This window comes from Ammodytes marinus (genome assembly GCF_949987685.1).
Source record: "Ammodytes marinus genome assembly, chromosome: 6".
NCBI lineage: Eukaryota > Metazoa > Chordata > Actinopteri > Uranoscopiformes > Ammodytidae > Ammodytes > Ammodytes marinus.
In genome coordinates, this window is record NC_137235.1 from 20,470,473 (window position 1) to 20,492,447 (window position 21,975).

General features: G+C 40.6%; 1 protein-coding gene across 1 annotated transcript in view; it reads left to right on the forward strand.

Annotated features, from left to right (window-relative positions):
* sgcz (sarcoglycan zeta) overlaps nt 1-21,975 on the forward strand; it is a gene marked incomplete at both ends in the record, with an annotated part of 296,277 nt that overhangs the window by 246,234 nt on the left and 28,068 nt on the right. Inside the window, 2 exons of the mRNA XM_080028761.1 lie at nt 9,255-9,377; nt 12,268-12,340. Of these exons, the coding sequence (XP_079884887.1) occupies nt 9,255-9,377; nt 12,268-12,340 (196 nt within the window). The remainder of the gene's footprint in view (nt 1-9,254; nt 9,378-12,267; nt 12,341-21,975) is intronic.

Here is a 21,975-nt window from a genome sequence, read left to right on the forward strand (position 1 = left end):
ACACACCAAACAGATTTGTGTCCCCGCCCCTTCCAGACTCTCCGACGGCGATTATCGGGCCGGTGTGTCCTGGCCTTTAGGATGCGGCGAGGGACCTTTATTTGTTCACAATGTTTCCTGGCTATCGGTACACTGTCATCTATCAACTAAAGGAGAACATTTCACAAAAAAGGGAAACAATCCGAAATGTGCACAGTATTCTGTAGGGTTCTTTTAATTTCTAGTGTTTTTTTCTGGTTCGTCTGGTGTATTTTCCTTTTGAGTAAAATCTTTTGATTAAAAAGTGATGGGTACACACTCTTTGTTTTCCCTTCAAGTTAACAGTAAAGGAATAACCTTTCCATACAAGCAACAACATAGACCTTAATACCAAAAGGTTTAGCTTCATTCACATCTCTGCTGCCGATGTCCATCCTTTGTCTCCCATCTGCAGTATAACATTTTAGATGTTGCAGTTTACCAGTTGGTAGGGAAATGATGAGTAGGAATAGTCTTTCCTTTGAGAAAGCTCTGCTACATGCTCCTGTGTGGACTAAATTGAAGTTGTTACCGTTTATTCACATTCAGGGGCCCATAACAGGCAAAATACCAATAGGCAAAGGTTTATTTTTGCATCTATCATAAAAGGAAAGGCTTCACGAAAATGTTAAAATACTGTAATGAAAGATTTGTGCATTGATTCCACATACTTCTAGACATTTCCATTCAAAATACTAATAATAATAATTGAAAAATAGATTAAATAATAATATACTGTGTTAAATGTGCTGGTGCCTTTGTGGACACTCAAAATCACCATACAATAAAGATAAGATCAATAATCAATACATTTGATCAATACAACCGATGTGCATTGTTTCCAGTTTGTTGCGGTTAAGTTAAAAGGGCATCCAGGATTGAATGTCATGAGAACAGCTGAGGAAGACCCACTATGGAGGGCTAAGTGAAGAGGTAAAGTTGTGTGTCATCTGCATACTAGTGGAAGTTGACACTCATAGAGCAACATCACTGATAGTCATGGCTGTTCTACTTCAGTTGATCTCTTTCCATTGTTTCCTTTCACAGAGCCACGAGGCCAACGTGAGAACAAATGCACCTGACCATTTGCTCAGTAGGAATGAAGCGTTACTATTTTCTGAAAGATGATGAATATGTTGTGATAGCTTGAGGTTGGACCCAAAAGCAGAACAGATACCAGGTAGTCAGTTTACAACAATGTTTATTTAGGCAGGCAGGCAGGACACTGGACGGCTGAATGGCGTGGCGAGCAGAGGCAAGTGGATATCCGGGAACCTGCAGGCAGGCGAGCAGGAAAGGTGAACAGCGGAGGCAACTGGCACGGAAGGAAAGAGGAGCAGAGTTAGAACTCACTCCAACTGGAGACATGAAGAAAACAACAAACAAAGATATCCTTGATCTCGGGTAAATTACCGCTCTGGTATGTAGTATACTCTGGCACTGAACGACTGTAGTCCACAGGCTTAAATAGAGAGGTCTAATTAGCCAACGATCCACACCTGGAGCATTCTGCCCAGGAGTGCCGCCACGCCCACATGCCAACAGGGAGGTAGACACATGGAACACAAAAAGGAGAGACAGACAAGGGAAAACATATAGAGGAGAAGGAGGATAGACTGCCGAGCCGTGAGTCATAACAGAATAGACCTTTCAGTCATTATTTAGTTAGTGATTTCTAAACATGTGCCATGTGTTGTAACCCCCCCCACCCCCCACCCCCACACACACACACACACCTCAGTAAATGTTCCCTCACAGAACAAACAAAAGAGCCCAGTGGGGCTATTTGTGTTTGCTGCTGTGTTCTATGCAAAAAGGATATGGCGTGGATTATTGTTTCCTGTTTATCCCTGAAATCCTGTGTATAAGCTGTGGTAGTCTTTCTCTGTTAATTCCACTCTGTTTGCATGAATATAATAACAGACATAGATATGCACATACACATTCAAACGTTTGCATATAGTCACAAGGAGGAGAGTTCATTGATGTTGTGTTTGTATGTGCATGTTGATGATCATTCCAGCATAACCAAAGGGAGGCATACTGCTAATATAGTCAATGATAGATTTTGCTTATCGTGTTTATAGGCCGGAAAGGATTAACACTGTTAGCAAAGTTTTTATTCACGGAAACAAAGACAGATTTGTGCATGCCTGAAGAGTGTTAGTGTGTGATTTAGGGACAGTGTTTGTTTGGCGTGAATGTGCATGTGGTGTGTGAGAAAGAGACATTTTTCAGAGCTAATATATCTCCAGCTGTAATTGTGTGTTTGTGTGCTTATGTTGGCAAAGACATCAAGGCATCGCTGGTTGGGAAGTGCCAGTCTAAATAGAGAGATTGAAGCAGAAAAAGTACTAACTCATAAGTTCATTCAAAATCAAACATTTTAATTAATGAATGTTGTGAAATAAAGGGTCTGTTTTTCCAATACTGGCCAAAATGACTAGGTTTGATATTGGAGAGGAAAACAGCATTATTTGTTCTGATAATTTCGACTAAGCCAACTTAAATGCTTAACTAATCTTTGAGAGACATGCCATACAGAGAGATGTGTCTGGTAGTCAGTCAGTAGCCAGAACGTGATTCAGAACTGTCAGCAGCACTGTCATCATGACAGCTGGGGGATTTCTTTTAAGTTAAAAGAAGAAGAAAAAAACTGCTTCCGAAACTTCCACAGACAAACTCGATTAAACACTTACAGAATCATGGAAATGAGTAAGCCCAATATATACAGGCAACTAGAGCCAAGCAGTAAACTTGTCCAGTGTTGAGACTAAGGTTTCAGTTTTATATAATACCTACTTAAAGAAGCCTTAATAATGTATTTAGCATCTTACCAGAACATTTATCTAGGGGAAATGACAGTGATAAAAATGAGTCAACATATGATTGAATTCTTCCACATAGCCAAAGGACAAAAACGGTATAATTTTAGAAGTGTTTTTGGTTGGAGAATACATTAGCAGTTACATCTGTACATATCCATAGCCAGTTGATGTTTGCAAAAACTATTCAAGACCAGACACACGCGCGAACAAATAATTACATTTATGTCACATCCACTCTTGTCATCTTTAATCTCAATGAGTGTGAGAGAGGGATACTGAGTGAGGATGGTGGGGAGGCATTATCACAAAGTACATTGATGCTGACTTTAATCAACATCTTGATCTGTTTGGTAAAAATCAACCATGCATGCAGTGTTTACTTGGCTTAGCCACACTATTCAGTGTACCTATCCCCCAATTTGTGTTACACCGTCTCTCTATCCTATCAATGCTGGAAGCCTGCATTTAAATCCCTGAATTAAAAACCCAGGACAGTAAACCCATTTAACTTTATTATGGCCTCAATGCTTTAATGTGCAGTAGTAACATAAAGTTACACAGAGTCCTGTTTTACTGTCCTCTCAATAATTTCAGGATACAAATTGGAGAATTTAGAATTTCATATTCCCATTGAAGTATGTGAAGAGTTTATTGAATTATTTTGTTTGTTTTGACCCTGTTCAGTACTTGAGTGTCAAGAACAAGGGAAGAACAGCTCAAAGGCAGAGCTAATTGAAAGTTGTGATGAAATAAACCAATTCATAAAAGTGAACAGGGGGAATCATGCCTCTGGTGGTTAACACAGAATTGGGGATTTGATTGTGAAACACCAAAATGACATTGATGTGCCCCCGAACATGAAGCCTGTTATTTCAGTGGAGCTTCCACTTGCCGAGCAGCACAAGGCTGTAATAGCCAATTTCTTGTGGTGCGATTGCCTGGTCCTGTTTCCTTCTTTTACAGCCACCCACCCACACAATCACCTTTTTACACATCTGTCAGACACAAAGCAGTATAAGAAGTCTGTTTCTGGCCACTTGATGAATGTTGAATATCAACTCTATTGTAAGCCCTGTTTTGCTTTACTGCAGTTTATGCATGGGCTGGTATGATATTCTGACGATATGATAAACTCAAGCAAAAATACCACGAGTACAGCTCTCAAATGTGTTATTTTGAAATGTCTTGGTAAAAAACAAAAAACAAATTCTGCCTGAACACAATCTTTTATATATATATATATATATATATATATATATATATACATATATATATATATATATATATATATAGAGAGAGAGAGAGAGAGAGAGAGAGAGAGAGAATATTGAGAACATTAATACACTTGTATGATAACAATAATTGAATTAATCTAAACAAAATTGAAATTGGCAGCTCATGAAGGTTTTTAGAGACATGCTCACTTTCTATAAAATATTTTTTTTAGTAAATGTGGTTACAATGCAGGAATATTCTGAACATTGATAAACTTGTATGTTAACATCCTGTGTCCTTGTACATTAGAGATAATGGTGGTATTGAAACCTTGACTTTCTCATGCCTCGGTAGACCTTGAAACCGTTTTTTGTCCCATGCCTACTGCAGCTAGATGCAGCTTGTTGCTAACTTTGTCTGTCTGCAGTTTGGTTGGGGGCAGGTAGCGTACAGGATTTATCAAAACTTTTGCTCACTGAAGCCTGTATCGGGAAATGAGGCTGATGGCAGCATAGAGCCTGGATCAAAACAGTACATTTGTGGGCCGTGAACAAAACAACATCAAGCTGCAACCGGCTATAAAAGTCTGTAGCACTGGAAGGGATTGCAGAGCTGGGTGATAATTCTCTTTTAGACGCCCCCTTCGCATTACACATCCGACCCATTGTTGATATAATAGTATTGAGTAGAGAAGCTTACAACTAAACACTAACTTTTTGCTACCCTTTGTCTTTGGTATTGACCAGTGATAATGTCCTTTAACTCACACCTACATAACTTCACAAAAATGTGCACTTCATAACAAACTAAGCAAATATTGAATGGGTGAAATAGCAAGTTTGAGTGATTGATTGATTGATTTTGATACATTTTATTTGACTATTTGATATAAAAAATTAACAGCACTAATAAAATACTGTGTCATACATTAAAATACATAAATAGCTAGGGATAACACAATAAAGCCCGAAGCAATGCTGTTGGATGCCTTTGTCTCTCTGGGTGTCCTCTAGTTCTTTATTAGTATGAGGTAAGGTTGGGTACTGACAACATGAAAATGTACAGGCATTTAAATGTTCATAATAATACATATTTCATTTTCTTTTATAACTGCTGAAAGAGGAACAAACCTTTGGAGACAGTACTTTTTTTATAGCGTGATAAAGTTTGTTAGAGTAAATATATGTCTTTGTTATTATACCCAGTTCAGCATATAGCTCACTGGAGCACATATAACACGGTGCATTAACTTCTAGATAAGAGGACCAACAAATAAATAAGGTTCACCACTTTTCCCATCATGCATCAGTGAAAATATTGCAGTAGCTGTTAATGATCAACATATTTGTCAAGTCTTTTTTTTTTGTACAATGACTATTTCAGCAGCAGTTATTTTCATCCACGAGATATTCTTAAAGTTTTATTGTTACTGAAGGATCCCGCTGAGGGAGGCACTCGTGAGAACAGAGGAGATCCTGTCAGGAAGTGATTATTTAAATCAGTGCATCAATTACCATGTCTGGCTAACGAGGAGTCCCGTTGTTATTGGTGACAGCAGAATGACTTTGGTGTTATCAGTGTGTGAGAGACATTTTCAGCAGCAAATTAATTGACCAAAAGCATTTAATTTACACATAATTAACATTGGCTACCTGCAAATTACTAGCGAGACGGACCAAAAAATATCAGTTATTATTGGACGAACTTTGCGTGTTGTCGACAACTACATGTGTAAAACGTGTACCATGACAGGAGACATTTATCACAATGACGTTAAGTAGTTTCAAAGTGTCTACATTGTGTTAGGTCTGCTGCGGGCAGCCTTGATTTATAATGCCATTTTAGTGCTTTATTCTTTAAACAATTCTAAGTGTTCACAAACATTTCAGAAGTGAAAACATCTATAATTGATCTTTCTTCCATTTACCAAATTCTAGGATTACTGACTGACACGTCAATCAGAACTAAACTCAAAAGAAGTTTGCGGAAAAGTGCAAATAGAAGATATATTTTATAGCAGTTTGGATAGAGATTCAAATCCAAATACCTCAACCGTTCCACTTGTGTTCTCTCTGGTCCCTCCCTGACACGCTCTACCTGCTGTAGCTCCTCCCTTCCGAACGACAGTTATGCGCGTTAATGTCTTTTCAACTAGTGTGTTTCCCGGTCTTTCCCCGCATCCTTGCTGTCTTAGCGGTGTAAGCAGTTGTTGTTAAATGGGAAATAGGACATGTAGGGGCCGTTGATTGTAGACATTGCTGTTTGTTGGCTGCCCTAGTGCCAAACTGTCAAACTGCTAGGGTCGTGAATGCTCATGCAACTGACGCAACAACGTTGTTGCCAAGGTGAACGGACAGTCCCAACAGCCAATAGGAACTGAGAATCTGAACCTTGCTCTGATTGGTCAAAGTGTACATGAGCATGGCAATTTTTGGGGGCGGCACACAGAGGCAGGGGAGAGCAAAGTGATGAGTAGATATTCTCAGACCACTTCACCTACGTACATATAGCTGAATGTCTAATATGACATTTTTTCCAAATATTACAGTGAAAAAGTTACCCACCCTTAAGTCCAGGTCATTTGAAGACAACATGTCATGCCTTTGTATTATTTTGAGGAAAGCCTGATATTGGCTTTTATATTTGTTAATAGCCGTTGTCTCTTGCAAATAGCCATTGTCTGTCTGTTAATAGGCAATATGTTGTTCTATATAACCTCTGTTTTTGATAGTGCTCTGCTACAGTATGTCTGGAATGATACGAGAGGACTTTTCTTAGGTTTTTCCGAGTTGTCTCTATCACTGAAGTTACCCATCTCCTGCTGTTTCAGTATCTTTTGAACACTCCTGCTGAGAAAAAAAAATGTCTTTGGAAATATGCTGATCTGCGCCCATGTTGGAAATCTGCACTACGAGCTGGACAAGAGCTGAACAGTAAAAGAGATAGCTAGATGTCTGACACAGCAACTAGCACAGCACATCTCCAATTTAAACCAACTGCACTTTCTCTTTAATCTCTCTTTCGCAAACGTAACCCCTCTTTATTTTAATTCTTGCAATCCCGTCTCACTTTACTCTTCCCATCTCTAACTGTCAACCCCACTCCTCTCCTCCCTTCCTTAAGTTTGCATACATTTGTAACACACACACACACACACACACACACACACACACACACCTTGCTTTAAGGTAAGCCTTTCACAACACAAAGCTCAATTGCCTTTTCACACAGTCGGTGGAGGAGCGAGAGACTTGAGGAGGGAGAGACAGGATAAAGGCAGCGAGAAAGAGAAGTGCAGAAAAAGGAATGAATCCCAGATTGATGGCTGCTAATAAAGTTTGATTATTACTGACAAGGCACTCTGGGTTTTCTAATTGACACTTACAATAGCCTGTAAGGAGCCCAGGCAGCAAAGGAAGAGTGTTTGTCAGAAAGAGACATCTCAGAGAGAGCGATACTTTTTTCTTTAGACTCAGCAGGGTTGGAATAGCAGCAGATCCCAGGCCAAAATACAAAGTGAAGGGAAACATGGATGAACAAAGGGCAAACTGCCATCGTTACAACTGCAGGTAATTTGGCAACTGTGTCAGTGGATGTATCAACTCTTCAGACCTCACTGCCAACCTTTTATTGAAAAAGGCACCAGCAACACATATCAAGAGAGATTTCCCAACAATTTGGAACAGTGTTTTGTCTGTTAGAGATTTGGCAACGGATACTAATTGAAGTTTATTTGGGCCACAATTTTTTGTTATTAAATAACCTATTGCCACATTGTCAATAGCCAAATACCTCCCCTAAGCACGGTAGCAATAGAACAAATGTCGCTATGCATATTCTGGTGATATACACCCCAGATATGCACACACATAGTTGTTATCTCTTGCAAAGCCTGATTAAAAGTGTCCCAGACAGATTATTCCAAATCTTTTTCTCATGTGTTTCTTTACTGCAGTGTGGACAACATGAAACATTGCACCGGTGTGGTGTGGTGTAGTGTGTGGTGTGTAAAAAGGCAACCGATGCTAAAGCCAAAATCCTATCAGCTTGTTTTTCAAGTGTTCTGTTGTGGCTTCAAAGAAAGTGAAGAGCGGTAGAAGCAGGGAACGGTAAAAAGAACATTGCATCTTTTTGTAGCAATAGACAATGTCTCCTTTAAGTTACCAAATGCCTTTTGCTTTTACTCACGTGCAATGAATTATTGCTCGCGTCCTTATGGAAATGTAACTTTAATGTGTTAGTTGCAGTAAGCATGTCATCCGTTGCATGTGCATATTCAGAAGTGAGATGGGGATTGAAAGCAGACTGTTTTTTTTCTTATCTTAAATAGTCATTTCCCTCCCCTCCCCTCTGCTTAATTTTTAATGTCTTTGTACTATTCTAGATCATACACTTTTCACATTGTTCGTGTGTTAATAGAATGGAATTATGTATTGCTGCTAAAACATGCTTTCCTGAATAAGCACTTCAATTAATTTGTCCAAAGTATTGTCTACATTGTATTCCTAATTTGCTTTGTCCCACCCTGCACTTATCTTACAATGTTATTTTTGTCTTAAGTCAGAGTCCTTAAGGGAGATGTACAGTAGTTTAAGGTGAAAGTTAGAATTCCCAAGCTGTACAAATACTTTATTATTTCCAAACATAAGGTGCGGACTTACAAGGGGACTAAGATTCCATAACATTTTCATGTAATTTAAAGTCTTGTTTACCCTATCAGTGTCTGATTTTAAGGGTTTTGACATTTTGAAAACAGCTTAAATGGTTTCTTCACTGCATTTACATGTAGCAGTGCAGATTATTGTTTTGTGTGCTTATGTTTTTAGATTGCTCTGACATGTATGCTGCCACCCCAGTACAATTCAACTGAATTGAATTCGGTGTGTCACTTGAAACATTGAAAAATACTTTTATTTTAACAGCATCCCCTCTCAGAAACAGTCACCCTGTTACTTTGTATAATCCACTGATTTACTTTTCTTCGTCAGTAGAGAGTTGTTCAAAGCCTGTTCTATCCAGAATAAGTGGCACATTGTTCCACAGACATGCTTCTACGGATGTATCACAACAGCATGGATCCCGTTAGTTGTCCCAATATCTGAGAAAACGCAGCTTCTGCTATTGATTTTTAACTTAGTTCCTCTCTCTCTCTCTCTCTCTCTCTCTCTCTCTCTCTCTCTCTCTCTCTCTCAGGTTCAGAAATGGTAGAGGCCCAGTGTCAGAGGTTTGAGGTGAGGAGTACAGACGGAGAGAGAGTTCTGTTCTCTGCAGATGAAGAGGAGATCATCATCGGCACAGAGAAACTAAGAGTCACAGGTAAGGGTATGCATAAAGAGTATAACACCAACATAACCAACGTGGTGTTTTATAAAATACTCTGTAGAGGATTCTCCAATCTCCTTTGGGAGGAACCCTAGCAATAAAGACCAGGCCAATCATAGGCCTTTCACACCGCCGTAAAATCGGCGCTAGTTCTGGGCTTGTTCGGAGTTAGAGCCAGTGTTTTGGTTTCACACCGCCAGAGAGCCTGCTCCGGGCCGTAAAAACCGGGGGAACTCATACCCCAGGATTGAGCAGGGTTTGATAAGAACTGCTTGCGCGAACGGCTGGGGGAGGGATTATCCTGACCAACCAGAGCAACTCAAACCTCATGCCCGCCATATTTAAAAACACCGCTACTACGAGACGTAAACATAACATAATTACCGAACGTAGCGATCAAATTGACCGGCGAGAATACGCTGTATGGGTCCTGTTTGCTTAAGAAAGCAAAGCGAGAGCCAACAAGTGTAAAAATAAGACGTATTCGCCGCTGTTGTTGTGCTTAAAGCTAGCGGTAGCTTTAGCGTTAGCCACAAGAGCAGCGGCGTCGGGTGACGTACACACACGTTTACAGTGACGTCATGACGTTGCTCTCTTGCCGGCTCCATGGCTGTCTCCGGTCGATGTGAAACCAACCGGTTCATAACTGGGATAAGGCTGTAACCAGTTTTGAACTGACCCCAACACCAGCCTGGAACTGACTCTTGGTTCATTTTGGTGTGAAAGGCCTATCAGTGCCTTCGTTCTGACCTAAAGTGCATCCCATATTGGAAGGCAGCCCCTGATTAGGTCATGTAGTCGTCAATCTAGCCTACTGAGAACAGTCATATCTCACGAGTTTCAAATATGTCAATCCATGTTGACATCAGCGACTAAATGAACCAATCAGGGGCTGCCTTCCACAAACAGAAGCAAAGTGTGGAGAGCCCGATCTGACTCGAGGCTAGATTGACACCTACATGAACCAATCAGGGGCTTCCTTCCACTTACAGACAGATAAGCAGTCTGAGTGCAGGCCATGATTTGCTCTGAAATTTTTTGACGGGGAGATGGAAAAAGTCCAGACTGGTGTCACCAGGCTACTGAGGATATACGTAAAGTATGTGTATGTGAGTGACACGATACACAGATCTGCCAACGTTTCAAACTGTGCCACTGATCCACAGGGGGCGGTAATAGGATGTAACATGAATGGAAACAATGCCGGATTTAAAATACTTTTCTAAATCGGCTTTTGAAAACGTTTTATATGGAAGGAAATGTGTTTAGGCTCCACAGGGCCCCTTTATTATTGTGAAGAATCTTTAATTTAGGCAAATTACCTTGCAAATTACCTTCCAAAGTACCTGGCAAAGTACCTTGCAAAGTACCCTGCAGTGCAGTACAGATTGATGGGTAAGGAGCTCAATAAGGCAGAGTGAGTCAAATTCATTGTCAGGCACCCAGAATGCTCCCCTGAACCAAAATAAATTTTTCATCCAGATATGTGGCATCTGATTTGGAAAATAATGAATAGTAATTAAAAAGGCCAGATGAGTATTTTTGCAGAGGAAAAAAGACAGAGCAATTATACACAGCACAGTTCTCAAAAGAGGGGGGGGGGGGCTCTCGTGGTGTAGTGGTTAAAGCACCCCCTTCAATGAGGCTTGGTCCTCTTAGCAGCGGACCCTGGTTCAAATCTAGCCAGTGGTCAGTGCTCTGCATTTCATTTCCCTCACTGGCTCATCTCCGGCCATCTGCACTATCAATAAAACATTGAAAATGCCCCCAACAAAAATTCTTTATAAAAAAAAGAATATGACAGTCAGACCATTGTGAATATCAAAGTGAAACACGAACAGAAACATTGGTTCATGGTTGACAAAGTGAGAAGCTAAATTGTATAGTAGCAATCGAACAAGAAAGACTGCCATTTCCCCATTATTGACAGTTTATTTGATCGTGTTGGTGGTAAGACATCTTTTGTCGGAAGTTTGATATCAATAATATTTTGAAAACTATTTTTCTATAAACATATTGATGTCTCAGGACATCATTTTGGAAGTAAATTTATTTGTATTTTGTGCAGGGATAATATTAAATTGAATGGGTGTGACAGAAAGTGTCCACCATTTCTTCCATGTCCCCGCTCAGTTTCAAACAATATTTTAAATTTGCCAATTTTTTCGACAGCCTGCCAATGGGCTAAAGGTGCCCTCTGCAGTATTACATTTGTAGCGGTGCTGCGTTTCCAACATCCTTTACAGTCTCAGCAGGAGCGATGAACAGTACTTCCCCCAAGCATCTGTTCAGGCCCGAAGGCTAAGGCAGGGCTGGCTGCTCTACACGAGGGGTTACACTCTGCATTATATCAGAGCCAACCTTTTCTAAAGACAATTATGTTCATACTGCATGAATCTATTGCAAACTATGTATTTGTAGGGAAATGAATGCCAACTGGCCGACATTTCTTATTAACATTATCAGAAATAAACACTGAATGTACTAAATCAGCAAAAAAAGGATTATTGAATTATAGGTCACTACTTCATATGACTTTGTTCAAATCAGGGAAAGATTATGATTAAGTATTAAACAAATCTAGTAAACAAGGACTTCCAGTCTGTGACAGAACATAAACCCCTGTCTCCAATGTTGAAGTCAGACATCCCACCCATCTCCGTACTACTCACACATAGTAATTGTAAATATTGTTGCTGGAAATATTTTCCTACTTGAATATTTGTATGCCATGCAGAGGATCTGAGCACTGTATCATGCACGTTAAGAGTCTCCCTCAATACCAAAAGGAGAGGTATGATGCAATGTTGTTGCAGGCTTTCACACAAAAGATGTATGTGTTTTTCCTTGCCCTTCCTTTCATCCACTCTTACCCTCTTCACAGGGAATGAAGGCGTGGTGTTCAGCCATTCCGTAGAGACATCACATGTAAGGGCAGAACCCTTCCAGGACCTAAAGTAAGCACCACACTAACTGTGTTAGTTTAAGTATACTGTGTGTGTGTGTGTGTGTGTGTGTGTGTGTGTGTGTGTGTGTGTGTGTGTGTGTGTGTGTGTGTGTGTGTGTGTGTGCGCGTGTGTGCGTGCGTGCGTGCATGCGTGCAAGTGTTTCAGACAACGAGGCACATCAGTTCACTTTGTTCTCCTGGTTAATATTTTACTTGTGGTAGAATATTTATGAAGGTGTGTGTTCTTGCGAATAATTACAAAGATGGTACACCACATATAACAATTTTAGGGGGGAGAATTGAGCTGCTGAGTGAGCGAACTAGCCGGTCCTGTGGTACAGCGCGGTCATGACTTATAATCAGCTTATAGGTGTGCTGGGGATTGGCAGTCTGACAGGCCTGACAGAGGGAACAACATTCCTCTGGCGTACAGTTTTTGAGGGTCAGGCTGTTACAAAGTGGAACCTTACACTGGTACATGCACTTGAGCACATGTAATGCAGACTGAGTGGTCAGTTTCTCCTATGAGTTGTATTACCCTTTTAGCATCTACTGGAGTTCTATGAAGACACAGTTTGCCTCAGACCAAGTTGTTTCAAACTGATGTAAGGTAAAAAGGGTGATAACTGATGGAAGGTTCTGGTTTATCTTTAAGTTGTATAAATAGGATAGGAAAAAAAAGACTGCTGAGTACATGTTGTGACCACATGTGGCTCCTCAGTAACACTTATCCAAGACAGGCTTCCTCAGCTCTCAAGTCTTATACCTTCAATAACAACAGTATACCTGTTGTTATTGTACCTTCATACCAGTTTACAGAGCCTAGGCTGTGTATTAACACCAGCTTTTTGTTTTAACCACACACACAGTATGGACACGTAGCGGATTGTGAAGAGATATGCACTGATTATGACAATAAGCCTTCTCCAGTAACTCTGAATCCAAAACGAAAAACGAAGATGCATAGGAGGATCTGTACATGGGAAAAAGTGCTGAGGGGAGGAAGATACTATATTATTGACTGGATAGAGAGAGAGAAAGCATGGCTAGGGTAAGGGTGATGAGGAGGACAAAAGTAGAAAAATAATAAAGGGGGCAGAGGAGGGTGACATAAGAAAGCAGTTCAGGAGGAACAGAGGGAGGTTAGTGTACAGAAATCATATTCAATTGAACTAGCTCCTGCATGTAGGTGAGTTGTAATAGCAGCAGATGACAGGGAATATAGCAAACATATGACTGCTTTTATAATATTCATAATAAGCACAGCTCCTCTGATTTTGAAACAAGTTGAAATAAAGACATTAAAACTATTGAGCCAAAGTGAATCTGTAGTTGCATGATTTGGTGTGTTTTTCATTGCCTGTGGCTTGAAAAGATAAAGCAGCAAATGTGCTGAGAAAATGTTTGGGTTGGCTGATGACACCTCAGGACTGGCCAGCCAAACAGTATATATTTTTAAATTAGGGCTGTCAAGCGATTAAAAAAAATAATCTAATTAATTACAGGCTCTGTGATTAATTAATCTAAACTAATTGCATACTTATATGACACTTTTATGCCTGTTTATAAACAACTGTATAGGCTACCGTTCGTCTCTCTCTCTCTCTCTCTCTCTCTCTCTCAGCGAGGTTTCTACATGAAATAAATTCACACACACACACGCAGACACACACACACACACACAAAGGAGGAAAAAAGACAGGCATATGCTAGGAAGAGTGAGAGGGGGCGGGTGTCCGTTAGCGGGAGACGATTGCAGCTAGCAAACAGAAGTGAGACACGGAGGAAGATTGAGAGATACTGTTTTGAACCTAGATTGTTAATTAGGCACCCACTAAATCAATAATGCACAGACACTGCGGAGAATAACATAAGGCGTATTCCTACCTTCATGCTTATTTGCCCCTGAGCAGCCCATAACACATCCATAGAGCCCTCTCTATGCTTCTTTCTTTACTCTTTAATCCCGTGCGGGCCGTTTCCGCAAGTTACAAGTGCAGCTCCGCTATCGTCTCACCTCTTTTGCACCAGGTCAAAGGGCAATATAGAAGTGCGATTAATCTGCGTTAATTTTTTTAATCGCGTTAATTTTTCTGTGATTAATTAATCGAAATGAACGCGTTAATTTGACAGCCCTATTTTAAATGGTTAAATGTGTAAGACAGTGCTGGTTGCATGACATTCCTCTTGAGCATTTAATTTAGTTACTCATCGATGGAATCGGTTTGTATCAGCCTCAGCAGTTGCACCATCACTAGAGAGACCCTTACAGACAACGTCATTCTCTGTCTTCATAGTATTTGCTGTACATTTTCAAGCAATAACCTTTGAAAAAAGAAAGGAAGGGTGCGTCAGGCAAAAAAATTGGTTCTAAAACAGAGATAAACTGAAATGACTTGAGAGAGAGCTATACGAGAGATGGACAGATAGTGAGAGAGATAGAGAGAGGGAATGGTTGAAAGCGAAGCAAAATGGACAGTAGAGGAAAAAGGACCTCATACTTGCTTAGGGATCAAAGGAGCTGAGAGGTTGAACTAGAAGGATTTGAATTGGTTGATAGAAACTAGAAAGGGTGATAGAGGGAGGTGTGTGGTGGAGTTTGGGATGGAACGATACAGGGAAGGAGGAGTGAGAACATTGGGTCAATGGACGGGTCAGTGCAGATAAGCAAGGCAAAGAAGCCTGCGGTGAAAAGCCCCTATGGTGAAGATAGTGAGGAAAAGTTCCGACTGTTACAGATTCAACACCAAAAACAACCCTAAAGGCTGAGTCATTATGTTTCATATTAGTTTTTTTTAACAGATGTTATGGCATTAACACCTGTGCATTGACATAAAAAAATGAGTGTCGTGAAAGCACTTGATAGGTTTTGATAGGAGTTTTAACTTGTCATTATCAGCGCGTGAATATATGGATAGAGAAAATAAATATTTCACACACTGGGCCATGAGTGCACACAACATATATCAACATAAACACCCATATATGAATGCACACATTAATAAGCACGCACCAAGTACCCATTTAGCTCAACCCAATCGTTAAAGTTCAAAAACACACAGACAGACGTAAATAATGTATCTAAACTGACATGAAAACACAAACGTATGGTATACATAAAGGGAAACCGTTTACCAACCAACACTCTGCATTGTTAGCGTAACGAATACGTCAAGAACGGGAAGTAACATGCATAAAGTGAAACCTACACACACACACACACACACACACACACACACACACACACACACACACACACACACACACACACACACACACACATCCATTGCACCGTATCACCTATAGCAGGGTTAATGAAAACCATAGAAAACAACACGGATAATAAGGTGATTACATGCTTCAAATACGTCCCACTCTGTCATCAGTCATTAGTTGTTCAATGGCAGGGAAAGGAACAATGGACTGAAGTTTAGTCATTATCATGATGACTTTGTGTGTTTTAAATTGAGGTGTATCTAATGAAAATAGATATTGCACACTACGATAGGGACTAATCAACATGAAAATAAAGTATAGTTTCCCTTCTCTTTTTCCAAATCCTCAGGCACTTTTTTCACTTTTTTCTAATCCCTTACTGGTTGGAACATTCAATCTTTCCATCTGTCTTTTAGCTAATGATATCTTTGTCCTCATCTCCCCAATTCCTTACTCTTTCTCTCTTTCTCTCTTTCTCTCTCCCTCTCTCTCTGTCTCTCTCGTTGCCTAACACTCTCATTCACATGCGCACTTTTGTCTTGCCCGTTCTCAATCTGTCTAGATCCTCCCACATGTGCATTCCTTCGTTCTGCCTCAAATCTCCCCATTTTTTTCTTTCTGCCTCGTTATGAAAAGTGTAGAGCGTTATGCAGTGAAGGTAAATGGGACATGTAATGAGCGGATTGAAGTCCATTTAAAGCTAATGATCTATCTTACAGTCTAACAGTGAGGGAGGGGGAGAGAGAGCAAAAGAGGGAAACAAAGAAAGATAGATGGTACACACTTTACATGATGAAGTGCAGGTTAAGAGATGTCAAGAAACTGCTATCAAGATATGATACTGTACAGGTCGCCAATCCTTTTCGGGAATGAAAAGGATGGATGCAAGATTGGATTGGACAGCTGTCAAATTATATTTGGGTTAACACAAACTAGTTTTGAAAATGTGGGGATCAAGCACTTGGAAAGTACAGTCCTGTAGTTCTACTCAAATCTTATTTATTGTTTTATCTTTCATAAAGCACTTACACTTTTACAAACTACAAGAACTTCTCATATTTATTTGCAAGAACCATTAGGAAGCTTGAAATCTATGCATGTGCTAGTCTGATATTGCTGCAATATGCTGAACGTACAGAGACATGAATGCACCAGGGGCGGGCCGTCCATTGAGGCAAACCAGGCAATTGCCTGGAGCCCCGGGGCCCCATAAGCCCCTTTGGGGCCCCCAAAATGCCCTCTTTATATTTTGCCCCATATTTATTGTTTTTTATAAAAAATCTCTTCACAATAGTATCATCGGGATGTCTAATTACTCGCGTTTTGACGGCCTTTCTGCCAACCGTGCACCCCCCTTCAGTCTGCACTACATGGACTATTCCATTACACATTACGCTCATGACACTGCACGTTCACGCGTAAATCCAAAAAAGTAAATAGCGGGAGAAGAGAGAGACGAGATAACCTACCTATACCAAAATGAAGCGAACATACGAGAGCGGGTCACAAAACAAACAGAAGAAGGACCAAAGTCAGGACTTAATATCAAAGCTGCCGAAGCTATTAAGCTTTTTTACAGCACCCAGCGCGGTGGCAGCGGGACCTTAGACGGAAGAACAGCTGTCTACATCATAAACCGGTAACGTTCCAGCTCCTACTGTCAATCCAACAGGTGGCTCTGGCTCAGCCAGCAGCTATGCTAATGACGTGAATGTGTGTCAACAAACTGATGGAGATAATTAATGGTGCAACGGATCACGGTTGATCCGTGGTCCATTCGGACCAACCCTCACGGTTTGGGACCCACGTGAACCGCGGATTGGATGCATATGCTAAAAAAAAAGACGCCTGTGTGTTCACGTGATCGGCGATCGTGTATTACAGAACAGTTAGTGGCGATCGGGGCCAGCCTCTAGGTCTACTGTAGGCTACTGACAAAAATCACACAACACATTGCCTGTATTTTTGTAACAATATTTAGGCCTATTAGTTTAGGCTATATTTGGCTGCTCCACTTTAAGTCAGCCCAGCCAGGCGATAGTTAAGTTTCAATTTCGTTTTCACCTCCGTGTGTAACAGCTGTTCAGAACAACAGCTGATAGGCTTGCGACAGCAGGAGTCAGTCTAAAGCCATCAATGATCAATTTAAGTAAAAAAGCAAAATAAAGCTATCTCTTCCTCCCTCTATCTGTGTATATTTCTCTCTCCCCTGCACACTTAGTCACTACTATCCATGCTTAAAGAAGGCAGGGTTATAACCTAATTTTCTTTTTTAAATATTTGAAGATTTTATTTCAAATAGGCCTAGACTCTGTGGACACAGGCTATTTTGTAATTCACTGTGTATTTAAAAAATAAAACAACACATTTAATTGAAAGCAAAGTCATATTGGTCTCTAGAATTTTATCCAGGTTAGTGGCAATCATCAACTTCCTGTCAGAGAGAAAGCTTCCTCTGCGTGGCCCCTCTGACACACTTAATGAACTAGGACTAGGCAATGGACATGTCATGGGTCAGGTTCAGTTAATGGCTCAGTTTGACCCTGTGATGTGGGATCCTCTTAGACCAATCCAAGCTAAGCCTCTGACACGTACCTGAGTAGTCTCATCCAAAATGAAAAAAAGCTAGTGACTTTTGTTCATCCCTTGTATGGAGTATCTCATAGGCCTTTCACACCAAAATTAACCAAGAGTCAGTTCCAGGCTGGTGTTGGGGTCAGTTCAAAACTGGTTACAGCCTTATCCCAGTTATGAACCTTTTGGTTTCACATCGACCGGAGACAGCCATGGAGCCGGCAAGAGAGCAACGTCATGACGTCACTGTAAACGTGTGTGTACGTCACCCGACGCCGCTTTCTTAACCAAACAGGACCCATACAGCGTATTCTCGCCGGTCAATTTGATCGCTACGTTCGGTAATTATGTTATGTTTACGTCTCGTAGTAGCGGTGTTTTTAAACATGGCGGGCATGAGGTTTTAGTTGGTCTGGTTGGTCAGGATAATCCCTCCCCCGGCCGCTGGCGCAAGCAGTTCACTTCAAACCCTGCTCAATCCTGGGGTATGAGTTGAACCGGTTTTTACGGCCCGGAGCAGGCTTTCTGGAGGTGTGAAACCAAAACACTAGCTCTAACTCCGAACTAGCCCAGAACTAGCGCCGATTTTGCGGCGGTGTGAAAGGCCTATCAGTGTGCGCGATATAAGGTACATTAGATGCAAGGGCCCCCAAATGACTGTTCGCCTGGAGCCCCAAAATGGCTAAGTTCGCCACTGGAATGCACCACACACAGTGCTAAAAACTTGGTTATGCTAGTAGCACAGAAATAAAATGTTCAGCAGCCTAACTTCCAGAGAACACTCCGAGAACGCTATGCTGTGCGTTTTCAAAGCCTCTGGTGTGATTGCCAGTGTAAGCCATGTTACACACTGTTCCGCTTTTCTACTTTAAAGTGTACGAGGAGCGGCCATGAGGCAGACAGACAGCAGTCGCTTTGGGAAAAAGTGCGGTGGCTGGCATCTTTTTAAGCAGAGCAGTTCAACATCTTCAGAGAAGCATTCATGACAGTGACTGACTAAAAAGCCTGACAAGAAGCACGGGTTGACAAAAACTAGGCAGCCAACAACAACAACAACAAGAAAACTTATTGAAATTGGAGGAAGTAGCTGTTGAAAGGTTGGCCGGTGGATTGTTTGTGGAGCACAGAAGATGCAAAGTTCCACATTTCCAAGAGTTTTAGTTTGTCCAGTTCACTGATAGAAGCACTATCTACAGCAAGTCACTCTGATAACAAAACTGCTTTTCATTATGAGCACAACATGTGGCTGATGCAGCAAAAAACAGTTTGACTGCAGCCTTAGGTAGACATGAAATGCTCCCAAATGCAAGGACGACAGTATTTACTCAACATATAGAACGCAAAATGGGAGAGAGGTTATCTAAGAAGATACCTTTTCACATTCAGTCTGTTAGGTGTGCGTGTGCACATGGGTGTGTGTGTGTGTGTGTGTGTGTGTGAAACTATATAACATTGTTGTGCATACTCCTCATTGAGCTGAGATTGTTTGCTATAATTGCTTATTTCTGATGCAGCTCAATCATGACATTTATTGATTGGCAGTATAAACAATTTAATGCTGGCATTTTTATTTTTTAATAAAACCTAATTATTTCATCTCTCTTGATTCATCTTCTTCCGGCTTCTACCTTTTTAATTTATTTTACATTTTGCATGCTTTGATTTGCACAAATTCTACACGGATGTGACATTATTTTTGTATATATGATAATGTCAAACTGTATTTGTTGCTGTTTGTTCTTATTGTTGTTTGGTTGGACATCAAATTGTGTCCCTAAATGTTAGGGTAGGAGAGAGGGTATAGAAGAGTGGAAAGAGTGTTACACAGAAATGCTCAAGACATACAGTATGATAAGAAAATAAGAATGCTTTAATACTTATATTATAGGTCATTTTGTGCCCATCTTTGCTGTTTTGGCACTGCATTTCTCATGCATCACTTGTCCTTCAAAAGTGCGGCAAGTATTGACATATTTTCCTTTAATTGATAAGAGTTGTGGTTTTTGTTTTTGTATTTTCTGTATGGAAGAACATTTGCACATACATTTTTGTAGAAGCTATGTCATACATCTTTCTTTGACACATACACCTTTCTACTAACTACACCTCTACCCAGGTTTATCTATTTCCCCCCTTGTTCACACTGCATACCCATACTCTAATATTGCAGCGACCTTTACTTATCACAACATGCATTCACTGTAAGGGCATCAAAAAGGAAAAAGAGAAATGTCAAATAGGAAAGACAGACAAGTTTATCTGTGTTGCCCTTTAGCACAGTTACTGGTTCCTCCACAGGATAACATCAAATAAGGGCACTATAAGAGTTTCCCTCAACTTAGTAAAACATTTCAAAGACGTTAAAGTGAAAGGGGGGAAATTGGAGATGTGAAAAGCGCAGAGGAACTTTTCTCCATGGGAAATATGGGTACAGCGTGGGCAGTATAAAAAAATTGAAAATGAACGATAAAATTAGTAGCAGCCGGTTCAATAATGCAATCAAACGGAGCATAATAAATAAGCACTCTAAACTTGAGTTGATAGTCCCAGCAGTCACCTCTTGACTTCATGCCAAAGAGCCTTAAGAAGCATAATCCAGTGGACAGCTTTGGTGTGCACAAAAAGGGCTAACCCCACTTCAAAGACAACTGCAAGAAAAAGCACTACTTTGACTGAAACTCAATCAACAATTAACTGACCTTAAAAAAAAAAAAAGTTGGAGTAGTTTCACACAGTGATGCCAGCGGACATTGGGTTACCTCGGGCCCCTTTACTTCATCTGATGCTTGGCTCCTGAGCAGAGAGAAAGAAGCTTCCGCACAGTCAATATCTCCTGATTTCTATCCACTCTTTCATCCCCTGATCCCTCCCTTCTGTACGTTCTTCTCCTCTCTCCAAGTCCTGGGGTCATGAGAAGCTCCCAGGGACGAGTTAGGCTATACACAGCAAGGGCATCCAAGAAGGATTTGTGCTCTGTGCCCCTTCCCCTCCTATCCCTCGCTCTATTTCCACGTATCTATCTATCTTTCTATCTCTCCTTCCATCTTAGGAAGTTGAAGAAGATCGTGGAAGAAAAGCAGAGCACTGTCAAGACTCAGGGGCATGGGAAAGGATTTTGATTTAGCCAGGGTAAGATAGTGTAGGGTAACAGTTTAAAAGAGTATAGGTACAAGAACACGCACACCCTATTCCACAGAAAAGCCTTGTGTGTGTGCAGAGCAGTCATGTCTGGACTATGGATTCATAGGTGTTTAAAGTGCGGCAAGGAAAGGAACATTTCATTGTGGCATCTGTATTTATTTATTATCCATTTTTTCAAGAACTACTTTATTTAAGGGACGCATCAGAATGGCTTAAATATTTTGCCTACCATTAATTTTTATTTAGAACAGGTCAAAACACATTTGCTTCTAAGTGTGGCCATATATGACACCCAAAAATGTGAGAGAAAGGGTGGGATTGACCTCTCATGCAGGAAATATTGAGTCTTTATATGATTGTTTCATATCTGCAATGCAAAATAAGCCAGATGTAAGAGAAGATTGGATGATGCAACTTGGTAGCAGTGAGTGATAGAGTGACAGTACATTATGATTGCTGATATTAACCTGCTCACTACACTAGCTTAACACAGTTTATATCTACACAACTGGCCATGCTGGTTTGCTTTAGGCCACACCACTCAACTAAATCTAACACATTTATCCACTGTAGCTTAAGGAGATCATTTTTGGTTTGAATATATCCAGGCAAGGTGTGTCTGCATACCTTCTTAACCTGACTTTAAACCCATTTTAATATCGAGTGTATGCAAAGTTGTTGGCACTTGCCCCTGGGAAATATCGAAGGTTTAAT